Here is a 25,627-nt window from a genome sequence, read left to right on the forward strand (position 1 = left end):
TTGGTAAATCTGTGGAGATGGATTTATGAACTTTTGCTACTTGGTGTACTTGTAATACATATATATCTAGGTAATCTAATACAGTATTGACTTCTAGTGGCAATTTTCAAGGTTTCTGGTCCCCGTCATCGATTACCAGCTGAGAAACCATGAAATCTATTCGTAGTACTGGAGCAATTTTTCACCGTAAGCAGTACCAGGGTGTCCACTGAGTTTCATTTTCAAAATTGCAGTACCTAATACAATGATTTTTTAAAAGTTCTTTGAGAATAATCACATTCTTGATAATTTCAGGTTTGTAATTGTTTTACCATCAAAAGAATATTTTATTTTTAATAAATTTAGTTAACTTTGATTTTTTTTAAATACAATGACTTTCTAACTGTTTTAAAGGCCTCCCAACTCCCCTCACAGCCCTTTCACTCCACCAATTGGTTTAAATGTCTAATTACAAAATGGATACAACTCTTACTTTGAAAAATTTAATCTCAATGGATACAAAATTATTTTTAAGACTATTAAAACAATTAAAAAAATATTATTGACAAATTACCAGTTTTATGATTTTTCCAGTATGTGGATCAAAATTCCAGTATATTTCCAGTATTTCCAGTATAATTCAAGTATTTCCAGAATCAGTAGACACCCTGAGTACTAAATAAAAATGAGAGGTTAATTTGTACTACAATTTTGTGTGGAAACAATATAATTCATTATTCCATATGGAAGGGGTCTGGCTGAAAATATTTAAGTGAAGACATTAACGAGAGTATTAATTTTGTGTCGGCATTAGCAGGATTAGTTGAAGATATATGTCCTACGTGATCCAACAGGAAAAGTAAGTACAGAATTTTTCTATTATAATATTTAGTTTCTTTCATTAATCTTTTGGGCCGCTAAATTGAAACATACTTTTTTTTTTTTTTTTTTTTTTTAATCATACTTGCTGCACTTTTACATGAATTTCTGTCTACTGTATCACGAAGGATTTCTGATTTCCGTCTTAGACCCGTCTTAGTGACCCATCAAAGTACAACGGAATAAAATTACTACAATCTGTGAAGAATAACTATATATATATATATATATATATATATATATATATATATATATATATATATATATAATAGTAATAATTCAGGAGTGGTATCTTCTATTGAGAAAATTTTGCTGTATTTATGGTCCTGAAATAATCCTTTAATCAAAAATAGTATTAAAATCCTCGCATCATTTAATTCCGAATAATAATCAATTAATAGGTGTAATATTTGCTATTAGAACGACTTGACTTATTGTAATGGTGTGGAGGAAACCATAATAATAATTAATATTGTGTATCCCTTTCCCAGATGTAAGTTTAATAACACAACATAAAATATTATATGTACTAAAGTCAACCCCACTTATTTTTAATTCTAGTAAATGACAGAAACAACGAAGAACATAAAAAATGTGGAAAATAGACCAGATAGAATGTTCAGAACTCTATCATAATTCTTTTGAAGACAAGCATGATCATAACTGGTGACATTATTATTAGCAAACGTAATTTTTAGTTATCATTGATTAGTTTACAAATTCTATTAAAGTGAAATTAATGGGAACAAGTGAGTTCTCTGTTTCATGTCATAAATCTCAAACAATATTTTTCTTGCTTCACTTTAGGAGTGTTTGAAGAACAAGAAACCTGGTTATTAAGATTTTGTGCCCTAACTCTTCTTCAATTTTGTGCAAATAAAGTTCAAGATGACATTCCATTTTCAAATGTGAGATGATTTTCCAATAAAGGACTCCAACCTATTTGAGGGCAAAAGACAAATATACCGAAACCACATAGGAAAATTATAGCAAGACGCAATACGTGTGAAGTTTAACTAATTATGTGAATTTTCGTTTGCAAAATGTCATTCACTTCCACAAATTCAACATGACAGAGGATAGTTTTTTTTCTCTCTCTCTTTCTTTCTAAACCCGCTAGGTAAAGATCCTTTTGATATAGACAACACAAATATCTCATTTTTACTACCGCGAATTTTGGAAATTTCACTGAGAAGAGAATGAGGTAGACTTTATCATTATTACACATTCTTTAGAACGATAGAATATGGCACGAAATCTGCTATATGGTGGCTTCTTGCTTTAGGTTAGATTTCATTTTTAGTTCAGCGTTCCTTTGAACAGCGAGGCTATATGAGATGTGGATCTACAGCTTAATGTGGCACTTGAACCACATGAGCTCCCATCGGGGAATCGAACCCGGTTCTTCCACATCAAAGGCGCATATGCTAATCCCTTCTTGACACCAAGATAAGACAAAAAGTATAGACCAATCTGAATTCACAAATGCTTCCTTTCGAAGTTATAGGCTACGAAAACATGAAAAAAATGGACTTTAAAAGTCCAGAACTTAAAACTATGGAACTTAGCGTAGTCGAGCCGAAACCTCATTCGGGAATTCATATGTGAGCTATCCAAAAAAGATGTTTCTGAATTCTGCGATAGTCACGCAACAATTTTTTTATAGAGAGAGTTTGGCTACGGGTATAATTTGAAGTACTCACCAACTACCTCTATAAAAGTTGTTGCGGAAGTACCACAGGATTCTGAAATTTGGATATTTGGATAGAGCACATACTAGTTCTTAAGAAGTCTTTACCCGACTACAGTAGGTCCCATAGTTTTGAAGCTATGGACCTATAAAGTTCATTTTTGTATGTTTCCGGCAGCCTATAACTCCGAAAGGAACAATTTGTGCACCCAGCTTGGTCTATACTTTTTTTTTCCTATCTTGGGTGTCAGAATCACCTCCTAAACGTTGTCGGTGTTGTTTTGAAACACCCTGTACATATTACACTAGTTAACAAAGGTTTTGTTACATAAAAGGAAATACCTATTCTTAAAGGAACTTTTTGCGCTGAATTCGAATATGCACTCGGTTTTTCTCCATCACGTACGATTTTCCCGTAACAGAGGGATTCGGAAAATCCCTCAAAAATTTCCCTTTTCGTTTATTTTACACCCCAAGATCTTGTCCCCTTGCATATACTAACATAGAAATTATACCTAAGTATACTTTGATTCATATTTAACAAACCCTCCAAGTTTCGTAATAATCGCTTTATTCTTTCTAGAGAAATAAATATGTTTGTATGTATACTGTGTGTACTGTTTATTGCACCTTATAGTAATGCTTTCAGATCTCTTAAGTTGAGGTAAAACGTTTTGCTTTATTACCACAAACACATATATAAAATATAATACAATATAATTTACAAGTGTGACAATTTACAATAAACAATAATACAAATGTACCAAAAGGTCATGAAAAGACAATCAAAACTATCACAATATATGAAACTTCCATTGGGTTACAAAAACGTACACTACTTCCTTCTTTTGTAAGAAATGTTGCATTCTCTAACAAGACCCCAACAATAGTCCCCCATCATTGAAGGATCCCATCGTTCCTGGTACCTTTTCTCCATTGCCATTATATCTTGGTGGAATCTTTCCCCCTGTTCGTCGCTGAGAGCACCTAGGTTAGCAGGAAAGAAGCTGAGGTGGGAGTGCAAAAAGTGGATTTTTAAAGACATCCTACAACCCAACTCTTTGTATTTCTGTATCATGTTCTGTACGATTTCTGTGTAACTCTCAGCTTTGTTATTGCCCAGAAAGTTGCGCACAACACACTTAAATGCTGTCCAGGCAGCTAGCTCAGCACTGTTTAACTTGCTGTCAAAGCTATCATCAAGCATTAATTTCCTAATTTGGGGACCAATAAACACTCCCGCTGAAATCTTAGCATCACTCAGGTTAGGGAACTTATCTCGCAAATACTTGAAACCTTCACCAGATGTGTCCATGGCTTTGACAAAGTTTTTCATAAGTCCTAACTTGATATGAAGTGGCGGTAGTAATATCTTATTAGGATCTACCAAAGGAGCGTATTTGACGTTGCATTCTCCAGGTACGTAATTCACTCTAGGTTCCCATTCCTTCACTTCATAATGTTTGTCATCAGGTCGGCTATCCCATAAACATAAAAAACATTGGTACTTGGTGTAACCGCACTGCAGTCCGAATAAAATACCAACTACCTTGAGATCACAACATATTTGCCAACAATGGTCCTTGTAATTTATAAGATTTAGCAAAGTTGACATGGTGTCATAGGATTCCTTAATCTTCACTGAGTGCGCAAGTGGTATAGAAGATTTTTTATTTCCATTATGTAAAAGGACAGCTTTAAGGCTGACCTTTGACGCGTCGATATAACCTCCATTCTTCTGGAACGTAAGGAATTCCTAGCTCCGCCATCAACCCATTTATATCCGTACATACGCACACATTATCTTGCATTGAGAAATAGCTTGAAAATTGAACATGTCTTTTCCTGTACACTGATATGTTCGTTTCTGCATCCAATAAGTTCCACTGCTGGAGCCTTGATCCCAGAAGTTCCGCCTCTTGTTTTGTCAGGTGCAAATCACGGACTAGGTCATTAAGTTCACATTGCCGGATGAAATGTGGCTCGCGAACACAGTCAGGGATGAACGTTGGATCCTTGGATGTACATGTTGATGTCGATGGTTCATCAAGGTCATGATCATCATCAAAGTCTTTTGGCCATATCTCTTCCCAGTTGGTAGGGGGCTCGGGAAGTGGAAGTTCATCCCCATGCGGAATAGGTCTAATTGCGGATTTAACGTTGGGATAACTTATTGTGTATTTGCTTTTTTTAGAATGTCCCTTAACTACTGTGAGACAAAAATAACAATCATCCAGATGGTTGGTGGGTTCTCTCCACACCATTGGTACAGCAAATTTCATGAACCTCCGTTTCCCTTTGGCCCATGCAAGTAAAGTGACGTAGCACGACGCACAAATTATGTTGGGTGCCCAAGTTTTGTCCTGATCTCCCACACGACATCCGAAATATATATAATATGCTTGTTTCACCGATGGCGTAATGGATCTACACTGTCCTTTAACTACAAACTGGCCACACACATAACAAAAACTATTTGGTGAGTTAATACACGAACGCCGTCCTCTTGACGCCATTGTACTGATCACAAACTAAACTTCTGGTCTTAGTTGGGTATAATGCCGTTAAGATCAAACATGAAAGCACTCTTAGCAGCAAAGACAACTTTGAAAGTGAAGTAGTGTTAAACCACACGTCAATATAAAAATGTACAAAACTCCCTCACCAGGTGTCAAGAACACAAGAAAGAAAGAAATGCGCGGGGGGAGGGGGGAAACGATACCGTAGTGGAAAATTCAGACTGCATTAGTTCATTGTTGTCAACAATGAGTCTGTATTCCATTCTTTCTTTCTTTTGCATTCTGTTACATTTGATAACAAATATTGATAACCATTTCATGAACAAAACGAAAAAACTTGGAGAATTGTATATATATGTATTAAGATATACATATACTGTACGTTTAAAAAAAATATACGTTGGAAGTACATTCTATTTTTATACACGTTTCTAATTTACAGAGAGCAATACAAGTGTGTTGTTGACTATTGTAAATATTCATTTTTATGTCTGTGTTTGTAGTAATAAAGCAAATCGTTTTTACCCCAACTCAGGAGATCTGAAAGCATTACTATCAGGTGCAATAAACAGTGCACACAGTATACATACAAATATATTTATTTCTCTAGAAAGAACAAAGCGATTTTTACGAAACTTTTAGGGTTTATTAAATATAAATCGAGGTATACTTAGGTATAATTTCTATGTTACTATATGTAAGGGGACAGGAGCTAAGGGAATAAATATCTGAAAAAGGGAAATTTTTGAGGGAATTTCCCGAAAATCCCTCTGTTACGGGAAAACTGTACGTGATGGAGAGAAACCGAGTGCATATTCGAATTCAGCGCAAAAAGTTCCTTTAAGATCAGGTGATTTTTCTCATGTAACAAACAAAAAGTTTAAATTTGTTAACTAGTGTTATATATATATAGTGGCGGATCCAGGATATGATCAAAGGAGGGGCTAAACCATAGTTGCCGCTTTATCCAGTGTAAAGCAGGGTTGAAGCTCATTTTACCCAGTATATACCTGAGCGTCAGGGGGGGGGGGGCTATAGCTGCGGTAGCTATTCGATGGTTGAGCGCCAAAAAGGCGTAACTGCAATTTTATTAGTTTAGAGGCTTAAGTGATATGTGCCTCTCTGGCACAGAACCAAATGAAAATAACTCAGTTATACCTTTATATCATTTTCGAATAACGTTCCAAGGATAGAGATTTTCATTAAGGCGTCTTGGCACAAGAAAATTGAATCCATTATACATATCCTCATAGCATTACCTCCAAATTTTAAAATTCGACAGTTACGCCCTTTTGGCGCTCAACCATCGTATTTGAGAACACATACTATAAGTGACACAGTATCCTGTATGCCATTGTAACACATCCTTTTATGTTGCAGGTAAACATGGCAAACCCTAAGCTAACTCAGAAAATGAAGAGGCATGCAGTCATCGTCTTCTTGGCTGCAGGACACGCCGATTCGAAGATCGCCGCCTTCCTGAACGTCGCCCGGTCATTCGTCTTCAAAGTTTGGAGAGAACTGGAGGCCGCCAGTGGTGATATGGAAACCGTTTCCCACAGGAAACGACATTGTCAGCGCTCGGACAGAACCAGGATATCCGAATTCATCGGTTCCGTCCAAGCTGTTGTCGAAGTGGACCCGGGGAAGTCCATGGGGGCACTCGCAAGGGAGAAGTCGGTTGACGAGGCCACCATTCAACGTGTGGTGCATGAAGACCTCCGTTACAAGTCGTACATGATGCAAAGATGCCAGTTTATGTCCACGAGAACAGCGGAGAATAGAGTAATTCGTGCAAGGCGCCTTTTGAACAAGCTTAAACATCCGGAGCAGCCAGAAATACTCTGGTCCTTCTCGGATGAGAAAATCTTCGTCCAGGACAAGAAGGCGAACCGCAGAAATGATCGGTGGCTTTGTGAAACACCCGAAGAAGTTCCGACTGTCATGCACACCAAGATCCCCGCTTCTGTGATGGTTATGGGGGTCGTGAGCACTGAAGGCGACGTGATGCCTCCACATTTCTTTAGTCAAGGTGCCAGAGTCAACGTCATTGCTTACACTGATGTGTTGAAGAAGGCTGTGCAGCCCTGGACTACTGATATACCACATGGCAGGGCCGTATGTTTTTCAGCAGAACTCCGCTCCCGTCCATACGGCCCATTCAACCAAAGAATGGTTGGCCACGAATTTTTACGACCACGTCACCCCAAATATGTGCCCACCAGCTCCCCAGATGTCAAATGTTTGGACTTTTACGTCTGGGGCGTGGTTGAGAGGGCCTCTAATAAGCATCCACACAACACCGTTGCGGCTCTCAGGGCACTTATTGTGGAAGCCCCAACAAACATTCTCAGGACCCACTTCATTCATGTCTGCCAACGGTTTCGACACCGTTTAGAAGCTGTTATTGCGGCAGATGGCAGTTTCATTGGATGATATCATGTATTGGGTCTGTCTTCAAGTGTACATACCGTTCAATGGTCATAAATGTTCTGTCTTCAGTCTCTGCTCCTTTTTTCCGCGAATATTATTTTGTTCTCAAATAGCTGCCGCACCCTGTATATATATGCGCGAGGGTAATTATTGTATGTGACAAATCAAGATTACTTCCACTCAGCATTTGTCGTTTACAATGTAGTATGATATGAGACGCATGTAAAAATGCCGATTGGTTATTTCAAACACGAAACCAAAGGGAGAAAAATTGTATTGTTGATTCTATACAAGTACACTCATGTCCAAAATTATTGTCGCTGTCTATAAATATGTTGCTATAAGAATATAATCTGATAACGAATTCGCCCGGTATTTCTTATAATGTTAGTATGTGTATAATCGGCAAAGACATGTATGCGGCAGATTTCATGTCCTAAGAGCAGTAAATAAGAAGAATAACACAAAAACAAAACTTTCTCATTCATTTAGCAACATTTTGTTTTAGTCATTCTAATTTTTGTATTTATAATTATTTTCCTATGAAATTTACCACAAATATACATTTCCCGATTATACACATAGTATCAGTATTAAAAGTATCCTGCAAAATCATTATCAAATTATATTCTTATAAGAAGACAGTTATAGATATGCGACAATAATTTTGGACATGAGTGTACATATCTTGGTTATTTTGCCACATAGTCACCATAAGGCTTTAAGCATGTTGGCTGAGTGGCACAAGCTTTCGTGGACCCTCTGTATACAGATCTGTCGCCTGAGGCTTCAGCTATTGAGTATTGATTCCTGAGGACTTTCCTGTGATTGGAACATTGATTGGGGAGCAAGCCACCTGTCCAAATGAATGACCAAACTCATTAGGGACAAAGTCGGGACTGTATTGGGGATGATTAAAATGTTTCCATTGGAATTACTGAATTATCTCAACAGCACGGGCAGCTGTGTATGGGCATGTGTGTCATAATGCAGAATTCCAGACGGTAATACTCCTTTTCGCCGGTTTTGCATTCCACGTTGCACATTAGACAGTGTTTGGCAATACACAACTGCCGTGTTTAAGTAGAGAAATACGATCACAAATCTCACCTCACATTTGGCGGGATTCCCTTTGACCGAATTCACTTCAACTTACTGCTATTCCAGTGGTTCTCAACCTTTTTTTGACGGGCGACACACATTTTGAACGTCCAGGACCTAGTGACACATTTGCTTATTTTTTATAATAATAATAATAATAATAATAACATCTATTATAATAGTGAATTAGTTTTTATAATACCTCTATATAGCACTGAGCATTATTGCTAATGCTGGAGGTGTTGACTGGTACAGTCGGTATAGATTTTAACTAATTATTAAAATTCTTCATGAGTTTTAAATTCTAAAATTTCGTGACACACCTTAGGGGATGCGTAACACATCAATGTGTCGCGACACATCGGTTGAGAACCACTGTGCTATTCGTATGTACGCAACTTCACACTGATAATTATGCAACTGTTGCAGGCTCAGAATACCAGAGCATGCATCTGCACACACACAGCTTCATCAATGTTGGAAGTTCAAGTTAAAAATATCTAATCACCTTTTTTTAGAAAGGGGGAAATGCGTCTCGTATTATTTTATAAGCAATCTTAATTTTAGATTTAAAACTAATTTAGGTGCTTGTGAGTTTACCTGGTTGATTTCCTCTTCATTAAAATTCTGATACGGGTGCTGTTCTAAATACGCCAAATGTTGTGCTTGATTGAGAACCTGGCTCCCGGGTTTTCGTTTTCCTGGATTCCCTGGCGTCATTCCCATTTGGGCGGCAGTTGGAGAATAAACAGAATCATAGTGGAGCATAGTTATCATTTCGCTTTTGATCAATTCTTCAGCCTGAAACAAATATTAAAGAAATTTTATGTTCAAGTTTCAAGGTTTCAACATACTTCTTCCTGATTCACAATAATAATAATAATAATAATCATCATCATAGGTATTCTGCCTTTATTGGCAGGTCACTTGCCGCAGCTGAGAAGCTTCCATGCTCCACGATCCTCCGCTAACCTCTTCGTCTTCGCGTATGATCTTTCTGTTTTAATATCATCCATTAATTGTAGTCTCTTTCGCCCCCTCCCTCTCTTTCCCGCCACCATACCCTCTAGGACGTCCCTCATGATACAATCTCTTCTTAGGCAATGTCCCAACCAGTTTCTCTTCCTATAATAATAATAATAATAATAATAAAATTAATAATAATTAAAAAGTTTATAAGAACTAAAAAATGAAATGAAATATTTGAGTTTTACGTCCCACAGTTATGCCCGTGAGGCTAAAGCAGACTATGATGATGAGTAATGAATAAAATGGTGGAATGAAGAAAGTGGGAGAAAACGGGAGAACCCCGAGAAAAGCCCGCACGCGGTGTTTGTCCACCACGAAGTTCACTTGGCGGGGGCTGGGATCGAACCCGGGACCCCAAGCACCAGAGGTGAACGCTCTACCACTGAGCCACCGCGGCCCCACTTTATAAGAACTAATTGAATGTATAGAGCACATATCAAAATTAAATAAAATATTAACCTGCGTGTGTTCTGCGATTATGATAAATTTTGCTTTTGCTTTAATAACTCATCTATATGTCTGGCGAGATACCTGATTGTCTTTCTTCAGGATGGATTTCCAAGTTTGAGTTTAACGTCCCGTTCGGCAGCGAGGCTATATGAGACGTGGACCTACTGATTAACGTGGAATACGAACCACATGAGCTTCAGCTGGCAATGGAATCCGGGTCTCCCACGCCAAAGGCGCGTACACTAACCGCTTAGCCACGACGGAGCTCGGATTTCAAAGTTTAAATTGTGAAGATCTTTAAGTTTTGTGTTCCAAGGTTATGCCGTGTAGGCTAAACAAGACGGTAATGATGAGAATGAATAAAATGATGGATTCCTAAGAAAACCAACGCACATGGTGTCTGTCAACTACACAGCCCACTTCGTGTGAGTTCTGGCTATTCAGATACTAATATATAGCATTCACCATCATCATCGTAGTTATTCATTGGCAGATCACTTGCTACAACTGAGAAGCTTCCATGCTCCACGGTCTTCCCCTAACCTCTTCATTTTCACGTACGATTTCTCTGTTTTGATATTGTCCATTAATTATAGTCTCCTTCGCCCCCTTCCTCTCTTTCCTGCCACTATACTTACTACCGTCCCTCATAATACAGTTCCTTCTTAGCCAATGTCCCAACCAGTTTCTCTTCCTCTTCTTAATAATATCTAAAATTGTTATTTTCTCTCCTACCATTTCTAACATCCTCTCATTCGTTTTCCGCTAGGACCAGCTAATTTGCTCCATTCTTCTCCATATCCACATTTTGAAAGCTTCCAGTCGTTTTCCATTTTTGCACAATGTCCATGTTTCTGGCCTATACAGTAGAATACTCCACACGAAGCATTTTGTGAGTCTTTTTCTCAACTCTTCGTTCAATGTCCCAAAAAATAGTATTTTCTTCCTCCTAAAGACTTCTTTCGCAATTCCTATCCTTGCTTTTATTTCACTTTCACATTTCACATCATTACTAATAATACTACCTAGGTATCGAAAACTAGTCACCTGTTCTATTTTCCCCTTCCTACTTCTATATTTGACACCGACCGCTTTGTTCCAATCACAATGGCTTTTGCCTTTCTAACATTTATTTCCATTTCATATTCGTCACAGCCCTTCCCAACAGGACTAATATCTTAATGATTTTCTCTTCAGATTCTGCAACAAACGCCTTATCATCTGCAAACTGTATATAGCATTCAGTGGCAATAATTAACTTTTCAAAATCTATGCATTCCAGGACAATGAGAACGCTCTATGGGAGTGGTGATATGTACAAAACTTCTATTTTCTATTTATAATAGACTTCACAGTGCATTGTTTAAGCCTGTATAAAATAATACAGTGAAACCTGTCAACTTGGCCACCTCTCTAAGTTAACCACCTGCTTATCTTGGCCTAGTTCGTCTTGAACCTGCATTTTTCCATAAGACATTCGTTACTTACTGCTCTATAAGTTGGCCACCTGTCTATCTTGGAAGTTGGCCACACTGAAGCAATGTTTACCCTATGATGATAATGATAAATTTACCTGTGTATCTTGGCCACGCAAAATACAGTTTTGTTATTTTTCTTAACTCTTTCGAATTCCCATATGAGAGGCAGATGTTCTGTATTTGTGACTGGACACAAAGAAGCATAGATTCGCATGATTTTTGTTCTTGGAGGTCAATGGCCAGAACACTACCCTCATAAAGGGGTGGTGAAGGAAGGTGTGAATAAGAAAAAGCACGTACAGGAATTCAGGAAATGGTTGTACGTATTTGTTTACCTTGTCTGTTTTGGTAAAACCATTAGCTATATCAACACCCCTCATCAGTGGGGAGCTTTAGTAATTCCGGAAAATTCTCAAGGTTAAAACTAACCATTTCAATTATTGTCAACTATTGGCACCTGTCGGCTTGTCAAAAGATAGCGGAGTTTTTGAGATATCAATTCCCTCAAGATTTTCTCAAAACATATTTTGCTCCGAGGGAAACACTTCTAGTTCATTAACAAGAGGCAGTTAACTACACTATTAGAATCTGCATATCTGCCAAAAAGAATAAAACAAATACGTCTAGAATGAACCACTATTCAGTAACAACTGAAAAGAAGTCATATAAATTGCATATAAATCTCTCAATTTATAACTTAGCTTTTCTTGTTTCCAATCTGAATAACTCAGTGTGCTATAATATCAATTTCAATAAACTGCGTACATACGCTTCTATTTCATGGTTGTTTGTGTTATTGTGTTTTCAATCCAAATAATCCAATGTACCAGACTAGTTTTCAGGAAGAGAAATGTATGCACATATATTAAACATACTATAGTAATATTTTCTAGTACTGTATATTTTTATGATTACTCTATATACATTATTTATAAGTAGCTGTCGTGCCACTGTTTATTAAAATTTTACTAGAAATCCTATTCTAAAAATACACAAATCACACTTATTTTCTGTAAGTTGGCCACCTGTCTAAGTTGGCCACTTTTTGATGGAACTGATGGTGGCCAACATAGACACGTTTCACTATACTTTCTATTTACAGGTTAACAATGTGCAACCTCTGAAATAAAATCGAAAAATTCTTCTTATAATAAAACATCTTTAAGTTCTTAGTAGTGAAATCTATAATATCTTAGGAACCGCGGTGGCTCAGTAGTAGAGCGTTCACCTCTGCTGCTTGGGGTCCCCGGGTTCGATCTCAGCCCCCGCCAAGTGAACTTTGTGGTGGACAAACATCGTGTGCGTGTGTTTCCTCGGGGTTTTTCTGTTTCCTTCCACTTTCTTCATTCCACCATTTCATTCATTACTCATCATCACCGTCTCCTTTAGCCTAACCGGCATAACCGTGGGACGTAAAACTCAAAGATTTCATTTCATTTTATTTTCTATAATATCTTACAATTTAGATGAAAAATTAAAATATCAGAAAAATTAATTATCATCACAGAACACATTCAAGTGAATTTATATTTAAATTGCAACAATAAGGAGGACTACCGAATGCTCATTCTCTGTCAGCAGAAAAACATTGTAATAAGTTAAAGCAATAATAAACACTGGTAATAGGGCTAGGTACTATGACTAACCTTTAAGAAAAACATTCGTAAAATTTGCAACACTGCTTAAATTTATGTAATCCAATTACTTGTAATTACAACTGCCAAACACTATTACTATAACATCAAACGCAGAACAAAGAAAGAAAAAAAAATAAACCTCTCTCACAAATAAGCCATTATAAGTAGTGCAGCAATCTCGACTCCTGCTTTTCACATCTTCGGAAGGAGAATTACAATTTTTTTTCTTCTACTAGAAATCACATATATATCTTTAGATATGATACTTATCTAATCACTTTTCCGAAAGCGAGATGAATTATACCATAGTCATGGTATCCGACACTAAATTTCCTTGGATATACATTCTCCCGTCAAAGTAAGTTGCATTAAAATACAGCAAAAAATGAGTTATTAAAACGATTCAAAATGTCTACCACTTTAGCGAGTTACTTGTATGTTATTTCAACAACAAGGACATCGCCTTCCCAGCATATCAGAAATAACTAGTTACTAACTGTGAGAATTTGCATTAGTTTTTATCGTATGCTATGAGCAAAACATTATGCTGTATATTTGGTAAAGATATCAAGTAATGAATGACGTACTATGTTCCTTGTAAGATGTTTTCTATAATCGGTTACGAAAATAGTTTTGAAAGCCTATGAATTGTTTGACAACATTTACACGATTAGCAGTGCTGCCATCTGTTGATTCACGTGCGAGGAACTTGGTACAATACGTTGTTCGTTACTTTTTAGTGCAATAACACCAACTAACGTATTATTATACTAAGTTCCTAGCATATAAAAGTAACAGATCGCAGAACTGCTACTCATGTATATGTTGTTAGACAATTCATACGCCTGCAAAACTATCTTCGAAACCGATTACAGAAAACATAGTACGTAGTTCGTTACTTGGAACAAATGCCAAATATACTGCGTGAAGTTTGCTCATAGCAAAAAATAAAAGGTAACACAAATTTTCAATGCCAGTTACTAGTTATGTATATGCTCGAAAGACCATATCTTAAAGTTTTTTTTTTTTTTTCTGTTGCAGTGACCTCCAAACTTTGAATGTTTGTGATACTGTACCACCCTTACTTTGCAGCAGTGAATAATAAATGCGGTACGGTAAGTTTTCGCATGTAAGATTAACATGTAGATTTGAAATATGTAATAATCTGACCTATTGCCATCTGAAAAAAAATCCAACTTTATGCTCGGTTAGCATACTTACTTCGTACAAAATTTCAGCTTTTTCTACCAATTAGTTTAGAAGTTACAAGGAGGAGTCACTTTACAAGGTCCACCCCGTATATATAAATATATATGGCCTGGTTTAGTTCATCACTTTCTTTTTAAAGTATTATTTCCATGGTTTCGTCCTATATGCTAAAGACAATTACGAGAACCACCTAATAATAAATTCATAAACATTCGAGCGGCGATTGGTAAGTTTGATGCTCATTACCTCAGCGTTTCTACGTTCAGAACAACATCTGTCAATCCCTTAGTACTATAACTGAGGTGTGCTAAGACAGTTAAGACGTACAGAGGACATGCATCGGGTACCTAGAACTTTCTAATTAACTACAGACTTCAACTTTTAATGGTTCAAACTCAATTTTTAAAAAAAATAAAAAAATAAAAAAAAAACATATGAAATATATAACTCATTTCTCTAAGTTGAAACTCAGATACACATATTAATTTCAACAGGTAATGCAATTTGCAGTGTAATATAAATAGTTTATATACACCTTAATATCCTTAGGTTTTTTCATGTATGCTCCACTTCAACTATGAAATTAACGTCAAGAAATTAAAAGCACTCGCAAAACACAGTTTGAGGCATATACGTAGTTTGTCAATATAGAAGTTTTAATATCTACTGCTCCATCAGGAACTCTCACAGCTGAAATTCTTCAATAACAAAAGAGAAATAGTTTTTAAAAACCCGCCAGTTTCGATTTTAAAACCTTCACACCATAATAATACATGAGATTTTCATGAAAAGCGATTCGATCTTCACGTCAGTGACTTAACCCTATTGATGACCGCAGAAAGAGTACAACGGTGCAATAGTACAGTAAAAACTCTTAGCGACGACTGAAGTCCACTTAAGTACATACCTTTTGCAATTCTGACAGCGGAGGATCCGTGTGTGTGGGACGCAACACTGCTGAGTTCACTTCAAGTGGTCTCGGAAGATCCCGCTGTACAACCTGAGATCGCGATTTCAGTTCTTTCTCTCCTGCAAAGAAAATAGGGGAAGGTCAATATTACATGAAATGAAAATGAAATCTTTGAGTTTTACGTTCCACGGTTATGCCGGTTAGGCTAAAGGAGACGGTGATGATGAGAGATGAGTGAAATGGTGGAATGAAGTAAGTGGGAGGAAACGGGAGAACCCCGAGAAAACCCACGAGCACGGTGTTTGTCCACCACAAAGTTCACTTGGCGGGGGCTGGGATCGAACCCGGGACCCCAAGCGCCAGAGGTGAACGCTCTACCACTGAGCCACCGCGCCCCCGGTCAATATTACAATCTACAAAAGAAAATATACTATTTCACATTCATTTCAGGCAATAAGCATATTCATGCATGTATTAAGAGGAAAACCAATTGTTCAAAGCTTACACTGCATTATTATTATTATTATTATTAATATTAATAATAATAATAATAATAATAATAATAATAATAATAATAATAATAATAATAATAATAATAATAATGTAGTATATGTGCCTTGATGGATCTCCCACTTCAGGAAAGTATTGTTGGGAAATATTGAGCCATTTGTGCCATGAGAGCTCCTTCGTGACTAAGCGGTTAGCGTACGCGCCTTTGGCGCGGCAGACCCGGGTTCGATTTCCACCGAGAGCTCAAGTGGTTCAGAGTCTACGTTAATCAGTAGGTCTACGTCTGATATAGCCAAGCTGCTAAACGGGACGTTAAACTCAAAATCAACTCAACTCAACCCATTTGGGCCACGAGTGTCATTGTAATTGTCATATAAGAATGAATGCTGGGTCAAGCATTTTATAGACTTCTAAGTGGTGAAATATGTAGACAATGAATATGGCTCACTATGAAATTTTGGAAGTGATTTTCCTGATTTTCTATGACTGACTAGGTAAATTTTCTCTGACTTTCCATGACTAAGTAAGTTAATTTTCCCTGACTTTCAATACCGTGAACCCTATCATTTATAGCCCTCCCTGATGGTCTAGTGGCCAGCGCGTGTGTCTTTCGTGCACGTGGTCCCTGGTTCGATTCTCGATAAAAAAGCACAAAAAATAATTCATCCATCATTCACTTTCATTAATCAACCGTCTCCTTTAGCCTAAAGGGAATAATTGTTGGATGTTAAACTAAAAAAAAAAAAATTTAAAAATCATTTAAAATTATTATTTTTGGTTGGGTATAATTTTTTTTAATAGGCCTCCAGCAACCTCATATCCGTCCAAATCTCTCCTTTTTATGTTTGAAATACAATATAATTTTCTTAGTTGAAATATTTATTAACTTTCTGTGTTTAACTCACTCACTCACTCTAAGGCCTATGGAACCCGGAGATTCAATGCCGGATTCACAAAAGCTCTCCACTGACTTCTGTTCTTTGTCAACTGGGTCCAGTTTCTACTTTGTACTCCTATTTCTGCCAGAGCCATCTTAAAATTGTCCTTCCATCTGCGCCAAGGTCTTCCTAATGGTCGTTTCCCGATTGGATTTCTAGCTAAAACGTGGAAACCGTTCCTACTTTCTTCCATTCTAGCTACATGACCTTCCCATCTGAGCCTCTTACATATGATGACTAACAATATTTGGTAAAAGGTATAAATCATACAGTCCCTTGTTATTAAGTTTACACCACTCTCCATTCCCGTTTCTCTTGCGTCCGAATACTCGTCTTAGGATTATATTCTCAAATACTTTCAGTCTGCGTTCTTCCCTCAGAGTAGCAACCATAAAACACAACAGACATAATCATTTTTATACATTTTAAGCTTCAAATTCCTCAACAGAATTCACGACGACAAAAGAATCTGAACTGAATAACATGAATTCATTGATTTTAGTCGACATTTCTTCGTGAATACGATTTTGGACTCTAATTATTGATCGTAGATATTTGAAACTGCTAACATCAAGAATAGACGTTCGTAAACAATTTATTAACACCCTGGTATGAGCGTGGCGCCTTACGGATCAGAGATGTGGACATTGAGAAAAGCTCAAATATTCAAGCTGGAAGTATTTAAAATGTAGTGTTGGCGCAGAATGCTCCGCATATCATGGACCGAAAGGAAAATGAATGAAGACGTACTAAAGGAAACTAATGAAGGACGACATATCATGAAGATAATAGGAAAAAGAAGAAACACCATGCTTGGCCATCTTATTCGGCACTCCGATTGGATCATCGTACTGATAGAGGGAAAGGAAGAAGGAAAACCAGAAAGAGGAAGATAGGATAGAATATATATATAGACCAAGGATAGAATATCTAGATGCAGTTACGAAGAGACCTTATCAAAGTATAAAACAGCTCTCCCAAGAGAGAGAAAAGTTTTAAAATTTCCATGTTGTCCACCAACCTATGGTTGAGGTGAACAAGATATTTGAAAGTATCCATTTTGTCGAAGGTATTATTTGATATTCCTGTATTTAGAACATAATAGAACATTAATAGCAAATAATAATTGTATATTAACGTAATATTTAGGCATTCTGAATACATTCAAACTTAAACAAGTAAATAAAGTTATATCACAATCTGGCCTATGTCATATCTACAACCAACAAACCTAACGAATTTTCTTTTGCAGTACTTAATTTTTTTTATTTAATTTGTTCATTCAAAGCTTGAAGTTTTACCATCTTTTGGCACTTCTCAAGCCTATCTTCCTACAGTCCTTTTACCATTTTCTTTTTGAATTTGCACTGATTCTTGAAGGTGTTCTCCATACCTTCTGTGAACAGATGTAATGCTTAACATCGCTTGAGTAATAGGAACTTTTTGAATACTTTTGTGAAGTTTGAATTCATTTTTCCTGACTTCTATGAAGTATAGCAGTTTCAGCAGCTCTTGGCATATATTGAAGTACAGGATATTTGAAAATCAATACCGAGATTTTAAGACTTTGTAGTATTTATTATAATTAACTTTTTGCAATTTTTGCAATTAACTTTTTGCATTTCTTTTAATTTACATTTTGCAAATACTAAATCTATAGTTACAATGCAACCGTCTGTGTGGTGAATTTTAAGGAGACGCTTACAACTTCCTCCTTATTGTTTGCAGTTGCTACAAGCCTATAGACGGAAGGACGGGGGGCGGTGGCTCAGTGGTAGCGTTCACCTCCGGTGTTTGGGGTCCCTGGTTCGATCCCAGCTCGCGCTGTGTGAACTTTGTGGTGGACAAACACCGTGCTCGTGGGTTTTCTCGGTGTTCTCCCGTTTCCTCCCACTTTCTTCATTCCACCATTTCACTCATTTCTCATTATCACCGTCTCCTTTAGCCTAACCGGCATAACCGTGAGACGTTAAACTTAAAGATTTCATTTCAGATTTTCAAGCCTACAGACCACGGTTTACGTGCCAGTTTTGTAAATGAAATGTTGCTACATGACGATGAAGATTTTTTTAGATCGTGTCGTCTTCAGTGACATTCACCTAACGGCGATGTGAACACTCATAATGTTAGCATCTGGGGGTCAGCAAATCCCCACGAAGCGGTCCAGTTGCAACGAGACTCCCGTAAATTGAAAATAAAATGAAATTTTTAAGTTTTACGTCCCACGATTATGCCGGTTAGGCTAAAGGACACGGTGATGATGAGAGATGAGTGAAATGGTGGAATGGAGAAAGTGGGAGGAAAAGGGGAAACCACGAGAAAACCCACGAGCACGGTGTTTGTCCACCACAAAGTCCACATGGCGCGAGCTGGGATCGAACCAGGGACTCCAAGCACCGGAGGTGAACACTCCACCACTGAGCCATCGTGTCCCCCTCCCGTAAATTGAATGTGTTTTGTGCCATATCTTATATAGCCTATCGACTCCATGTGTGCCGCATGACGAATGATGCTCACATTAAACACTTGTAGCAAAAACTGTTTCAGTTATTCTTTTATTTTATGTATTATTTATAATTAAGGAACGTTTTCCCAATACTTGATTAGTGAAAAAATTAACTTTTCAGTAGGAACAAAAAACTGTTTATTAAGACGAGGTTAAATATAACGTTCTTGGTTTCCTGTTAAGTGATGCCGCATATCATGTGAGTCAATGTGAAGTAAATTTATTGCTGTACTACACTTTATACAAGCGTTTAAATCTTTGCTGTTTTTACAAAACGTTCTTTTTACATTAAATTTTCTGACGTACTACTGCTGGTTTTTGAGATTATTTTGTGATTTATGGTGATTTATCAACAAGGAATTAATTTTATTTGTAATGCATATATTTTGCAAATTATAACTGTTTTTTTAACAAGTACACTCAGGATTACTTATATAAAAGTTGACATTTATAATCAACACGAAAACTTGACATGAACACAATATGAATGCTTAGGTCTTTTGTTACCACCGTGAATAATTTTCTTAGAAAAGAGAATAAATCAGGGCAACCATAGTCCCTTCAGCAATAGTATTTATGTTTTTGTATATGTCCTTCACTCAATTTCACTATCAGAGTCTTTGACAGTAACAAAGGCGTTGCTGGTATCACTGTTCTCGGTACCTCTCAGCACATTTTCATAGAATTTTCTGGCGTTCTCTGGAACATCAAATTATTGGATCAGTTTTTTTTAATCAGTTTTCCCTGGCTTCAGTACTTCAAGCTTCGTTATCGGTTCTGAGAAAGTTTATGTTACTGAATGTGTCACAGTGACTGTCTTGTTTGCTTTGTTGTAATGTATAACTTGAGTGTTCAAAAGTTTGAATGGTAGTCTTGTTTTGAGAATCGAATTCGATTCCTCCTTCAGATCATACACATTCTAATCCAGTTCTAATATTTTCATAATTGCATGACTGCTCATCATGTCACAGAGAGAAAGAATTTCTTTTTGTTTATATGTTTTTCCAAATTACCAAACACTCTATCTGGAGGCATAAAACTATGCTCTCAAATACGGAAACAGTGCTGAACTTAAGAAAATACTGTGAGTCTTACTACGGCTGCCATGAATATGCTATATTTATTCAACAAAATATATTATTTAATGTAGACGTCAACTTTGAAAAAACGGTCCTCAATTGTACGTTAAACGTAATAAATACTATAAATACTTAAAACCCCGATGACCCCCGACTCATTTTGAAACCCTATATTTCCGTGACTTTCCATGACCTTCCCTGACTTTCAAGACCAGTGTGAACTCTGATGACGGTGTAAACAACGAGGTTAATGCGATTTAACTTGGTGTACATTACCAGTGGCTATCACTACTATAACAATTAGTTACTACTCATTTTCAATACTATAGTGAACAATTACTGCTTATCGTTGAACGCTATTTCCATACAATATTTCTATATCTGACATATTAAACACTAATTCAATGAAATATAGTGTATACTGTAACTCATGAAGAATACTTTAATAATTACGTATGTTCCATTTCATCTACGGAATAAAAAACAAAAAGCACTATCACATTCTTCACGCACACAAATAAGCTTTGCCTATATGAATTTTGAGAGATGCAATATCATCTTACATTGAAGGACTAAATTTTATTTTTACTCGAACACTTTAAGAACATTTTTAGAAGTTAGATAATAGGTGGCTGCACAACAATGCACTTATAGCAAGAGCTGCATCTAGAGGTGGTATTACAAAGTTTAGCACTTACAAGGAGAAAGCAGACTTTGGTAAATGAACTTCGGAGCCATTTTTGCAAGGTGATAGTGCACATTTAAAGTGTTCATATTACAAACTGGGAAAGCGCAATGGCCTAATATAGCAGAGAAAAAGCGTCTTAAAGTTTTCGATTCGCCGTATATGTCGTACGTTGTGCGAATTTATTAAGTGATGGTGTGGCAGAATCAGTAGCATCTGTGACTCACGTGCCAAGTGTCCCGGGTTCGATTCCCGCTAGTCAACCTTTTTTTTTGTTTCAACCAATAAAGTAGCCACTTGTAGCTACAAGTAAAATGTTAATTCACCATATGTTTATAATGAATTAAAACAATAGAAATATTCAAATCAGTTGTAAAATCTTTTAATGTTCCATGCTAACTAGATTTCGTAAATATATTGATATCACGAGTTATATTATTGTTACCACAGTCGTTGTGTAAAGAATTTTCTTGACGCTTCGTGTCTACATCTGTTGACAGTGTGAGGATTACAAGGGGGATGAGAAGGAAATTCTCTTTGGTAATACTGGATGTTACTATAACGAAAGAAGATTTCCCCCTTATTCCCCTTGTAATAAGCGGCGAAAATCTGTCTTCAACATTAAAAGGAGGACGGGTAAGACCGTTCCCATATTTTTTAAAGCGATGTTCCAAAATATTTATGAAGTTGAAAAATAATAGTTTGGAGGATCAGGGGAGCAGATTTGTCTTCAACATTGGGAGGCGGGCAGATTTGAGACTTATTTTGGGGGGATATCAATTTCATTTTCCTTTGCGGCAATCGGACACAAATCATCACATTTTTCCCCAAAAGACACATTTCAAATCGGATTATTGGGGGGAACAGTCCCTCAGTTCCAAGATTGTAGGAAACATATTCCCCTTATCCCCCGTGCCATTTGCACCAGTGCTTGTAATACACACACAGATAACAGATGTAGACACGAAGCGTCAAGGAATTTTTTTACACAACGACTGTGGTAACCATAATATAACTCGTGATATCAATATATTTACGAAATCTAGTTAGCATGGAACATTAAAAGATTTTACAACTGATTTGAATATTTCTATTGTTTTAATTTATTATAAACACATGGTGAATTAACATTTTACTTGTAGCTACAAGTGGCTACTTTATTGATTGAAGAAAGAAAAAAAAAAGGATTAATTCCAGTGGCAATCTAACCCGGGACCCTTCGCACGTGAGCCACAGATGCTACTGATTCTGCCACGCCGTCACTTGATAAATTTGCGCAATGTACGACATATGCGGCAAATCGAAAACTTTAAGACGCTTTTTCTCTGCTATATTAGGTCATTGCGTTCTCCCAGTTTGTAATATGAACACTTTACATGTGCACTATCACCTTGCAAGAAATGGCCCCGAAGTTCATTTACCAAAATCTGCTTTCTCCTTGTTAGTGTGCTGAAATAAAGAAGAGGTTTAGCACAATAACTGTTTTTGCCTGAAGTATGGGAAGCCATTACTTTTATTGCCATATACGTCGTACATGCTACAAAAATCTATTTTGAACTTTGACAGGGTGTCTATTAAAATTCCAAAATGAAATTTCGTAACTTTTTCGTGACCTTTTCTTTACCAAATCATAAAATTTCCTAACATTTTCAAGAGCGAATTTGGGTACGAATTAGGCCGAATTGTCATGCATGCGATAGAAACGTAGTTTGCTTGCGATTTGGTAGCATCTAAAGTCGACTATAGACCTTTTTGGTGGTGAATTTTGACGTTTTATAGAACAAAATTTTCCAATCTGTACTTACATTTGTACAATTTAAAAAAATCGTGACCCAAAAGCTAAATTTCGTGACCTTTTCGTGACCGATAGATACCCTGCTTGAGACCACGACCATTCCTAAGGAATCTCTAATTTTTTTATTTATTTATTTGTTTGTTTTCAATGGTTATTTTACTTGAATTTTTTCGTTAATCAAACTCTCCACATAATCATTCTATAAACTTATGAAAAATTAAGCCCTAACAAGCAAAATTAACTATGACTATATACTTACTCTTCGCCTGCATATCAGCAGCATATCTGGCATCTACATCTGCTTGATCCTCCTCCAAGGACTTCTCTTCTTGAACTACCTGAGGCATTTCCTCCTCTGGGACTACAATCTCATAGTCATTACGAGGCATTGGTAAAGAACTTAGTCCTTCCCGCAACTGCTCCTTCAACTATTCACAAAATACAAAGAAAGAAAAAAAAAAGAAAAAAAGAGTTGGCATAGATTACACGCAACTTAATCATCTTTAGTGCTTAAGATGCTAATAAAAACTTTAAAATATTTTAAGCAATCTATATACGATTTCATAAATAAATAGATAAATAAACTCTATGAATTTAATAGTTATATTTCACTAAAGCGAATTCAGAGCATCGGCTTCAAACACTATTATTCGATTTTTTAGACCCGAATTCGTTAAATTGTAATTCAAGTAGCTCTTCAATTGCCCCACGCTTAAATACGAGCTAACAACTAGGCTACACAGAAGCACATACATTTTTATTTAATTTTAATAACTATATGTTAAAACTATCTTGTTTATTACAAACTAAATACAACTATTATTTAAAAAGTAGTTCACAGGATTTCAAGACAACACGATACGTAATGAAATGCAGTTGAGTTCGTTCCTCTAATCGCTGCCTTAACTTAGATTTTGGGAGAAATGTTATTCTGGCAACACTAATTCTATGGATGGCAACACTGAAAATTCTTCAGGTTCATATTTTGTTGTAGAATAACATTATCTATGATTCTAATAAGTTGCATTTCATTATCTCCTTTCACTTATGAATAAACTAGCAAAAGAAAAATGGTAAATTTTCTATTATTTTTAGTATGTCAGGCTCTTAAGACTTTTTGCTGATTGCTACAAAAATGTTGGAAATTTTAAAGCTTCAACTTAAACCTACAGTTACACCTAATACACAAAAGAATAAAACGTTTTGTTTACCTGTCTTTGGTAGCTCTTCATCGCCTGTGGAGTGCTCCCCACTTCGAGGCCCTCTTCTGGATTTATGCTTAATTTATCACGAATAGGTGTTGCAGTAACCGTTTTGCCACCTTCCCCTCGTGGAGTGTTGAAACCAACTGTGGCTGAACCTGGTGTGCGACCTACAATTTAGAAATAATTTCAATATAACACCTTATTTATGAAAATACTGGGTGATTTTTTTCTTACGAATTTCATTTGGGTCTAGAATTTCTAACTGAAGTCCGATTTTCATGCGGTTCGTGGCAAATGATCAAGGAAGGATGGGAGATATACGGGACTACGTTTGCAGGTTTAAATTCATCCGGTGTAATATCGGTGACGCCTGAAGAAAAACAGTAAATATTCGCCAGTGTACCTTACAATTGGAATGAGGTGCGGTGCGGTGTGGAGATTTTTTCGTTAGATGGCAACCTCGCCAAGGTCATTAAGAACAGGAAACTGGGCTGTTGTATTGGGATTATGCTGCTCAGTTCTGTGCTACTGTGTGAGTATGATCAGGACACAGTGAAAATAGTGTATTCTTTGGAGCAACATGAGTTTATCGTTAAAAGTTTTTGAAGAATGGAACCTGTTGTGGCTATGTAATGTGCATTTAGAAACAAATTTGCTCCATGTTCTGCCCCAGATAGGAACATAATACGGTCGCTAGTGAATAAATTGGAAGAAACAGGATCGCATCTGAGTGAGACAGGGAAACATTGGATCCAGCAGGTGGGTGTTGTGGAAGATGTCAGTTATAGACTCCTTAGGTCGCCCAAGAAATTTCTCTGCTGTTTGTCGCAAGAAACCGGCTATAGCTGTTCAATATGTGATTTATGGTGTTACCACTAACACTTAATTTGTATTCTCACTAATACTTAATCTGTATTCTGCAATTTCGCTTCAAAAGTCCAGAACTTCACTCCAATTGTAAGGCAAACTGGCAATATTTGCTGTTTTTCTTGAGGTGTGGTCTATATTACCCGGGATGAATTTAAACCAGTAAACTTAGACCAATAAATTTCCCATCCTTACTTGATCATTTGCCACAAATCGCATGAAAAACGGGCTTCAGTTAGAAATTCTAGACCCAAATGACATCCATGAGTTTTAAAAAATCACCCTGTATTACTCAACATAAATGTATAAAATATACATTTAAAAGATTCGATAGTCACATGGCTTGGATCTACCATGTGACTTTTCAATTGTGTGATGTGTGTGGTCAGCATCGAGTTACAGCTAAATTACTTTCGGCTTTCGAAACCTGAATTCCTGAATTCTTAACTCAAATAAGTTCCCGGTTGTCTCATAATGATAAGCCAACACCAAAAGCAGCTGTGCTCTCATCAGAACCGCATGGGTACACAAGAATACGCACAAAATATATACACCGTGCATTTCCAAATCCATGACGTTTTTTTTTTTTTTCCCGCATTTTCGTGGTCAAAACTATAGGGGTTATCTATCTTTCGCGACATATGATGTTAAGTTTTTTCTTTACTCAACAGAATCAGGGATTTCTAGTAAGCTTTGTCATCTTCTTCGCCTGCAGTTTTAACCTTGAA

General features: G+C 36.7%; 2 protein-coding genes across 2 annotated transcripts in view; one reads left to right on the plus strand and one right to left on the minus strand.

Annotated features, from left to right (window-relative positions):
* Cdc5 (cell division cycle protein 21) overlaps nucleotides 1–25,627 on the minus strand; it is a 90,822-nt gene that overhangs the window by 18,680 nt on the left and 46,515 nt on the right. Inside the window, exons 9-12 of the mRNA XM_081732408.1 lie at nucleotides 24,039–24,199; nucleotides 23,087–23,255; nucleotides 15,312–15,433; nucleotides 9,202–9,402 (exon numbers count right to left, since the gene is read on the minus strand). Of these exons, the coding sequence (XP_081588534.1) occupies nucleotides 9,202–9,402; nucleotides 15,312–15,433; nucleotides 23,087–23,255; nucleotides 24,039–24,199 (653 nt within the window). The remainder of the gene's footprint in view (nucleotides 1–9,201; nucleotides 9,403–15,311; nucleotides 15,434–23,086; nucleotides 23,256–24,038; nucleotides 24,200–25,627) is intronic.
* Nucleotides 6,454–7,580, plus strand: LOC145668377 (uncharacterized). The gene has a single exon (XM_081736166.1). It carries the CDS (start codon nucleotides 6,454–6,456, stop codon nucleotides 7,501–7,503), a length of 1,050 nt encoding a protein of 349 aa, XP_081592292.1. The 3' UTR covers nucleotides 7,504–7,580.

Source organism: Thermobia domestica, chromosome 1 (assembly GCF_964235325.1).
Source record: "Thermobia domestica chromosome 1, izTheDome1.hap1.1, whole genome shotgun sequence".
NCBI classification, from domain to species: Eukaryota; Metazoa; Arthropoda; class Insecta; order Zygentoma; family Lepismatidae; genus Thermobia; species Thermobia domestica.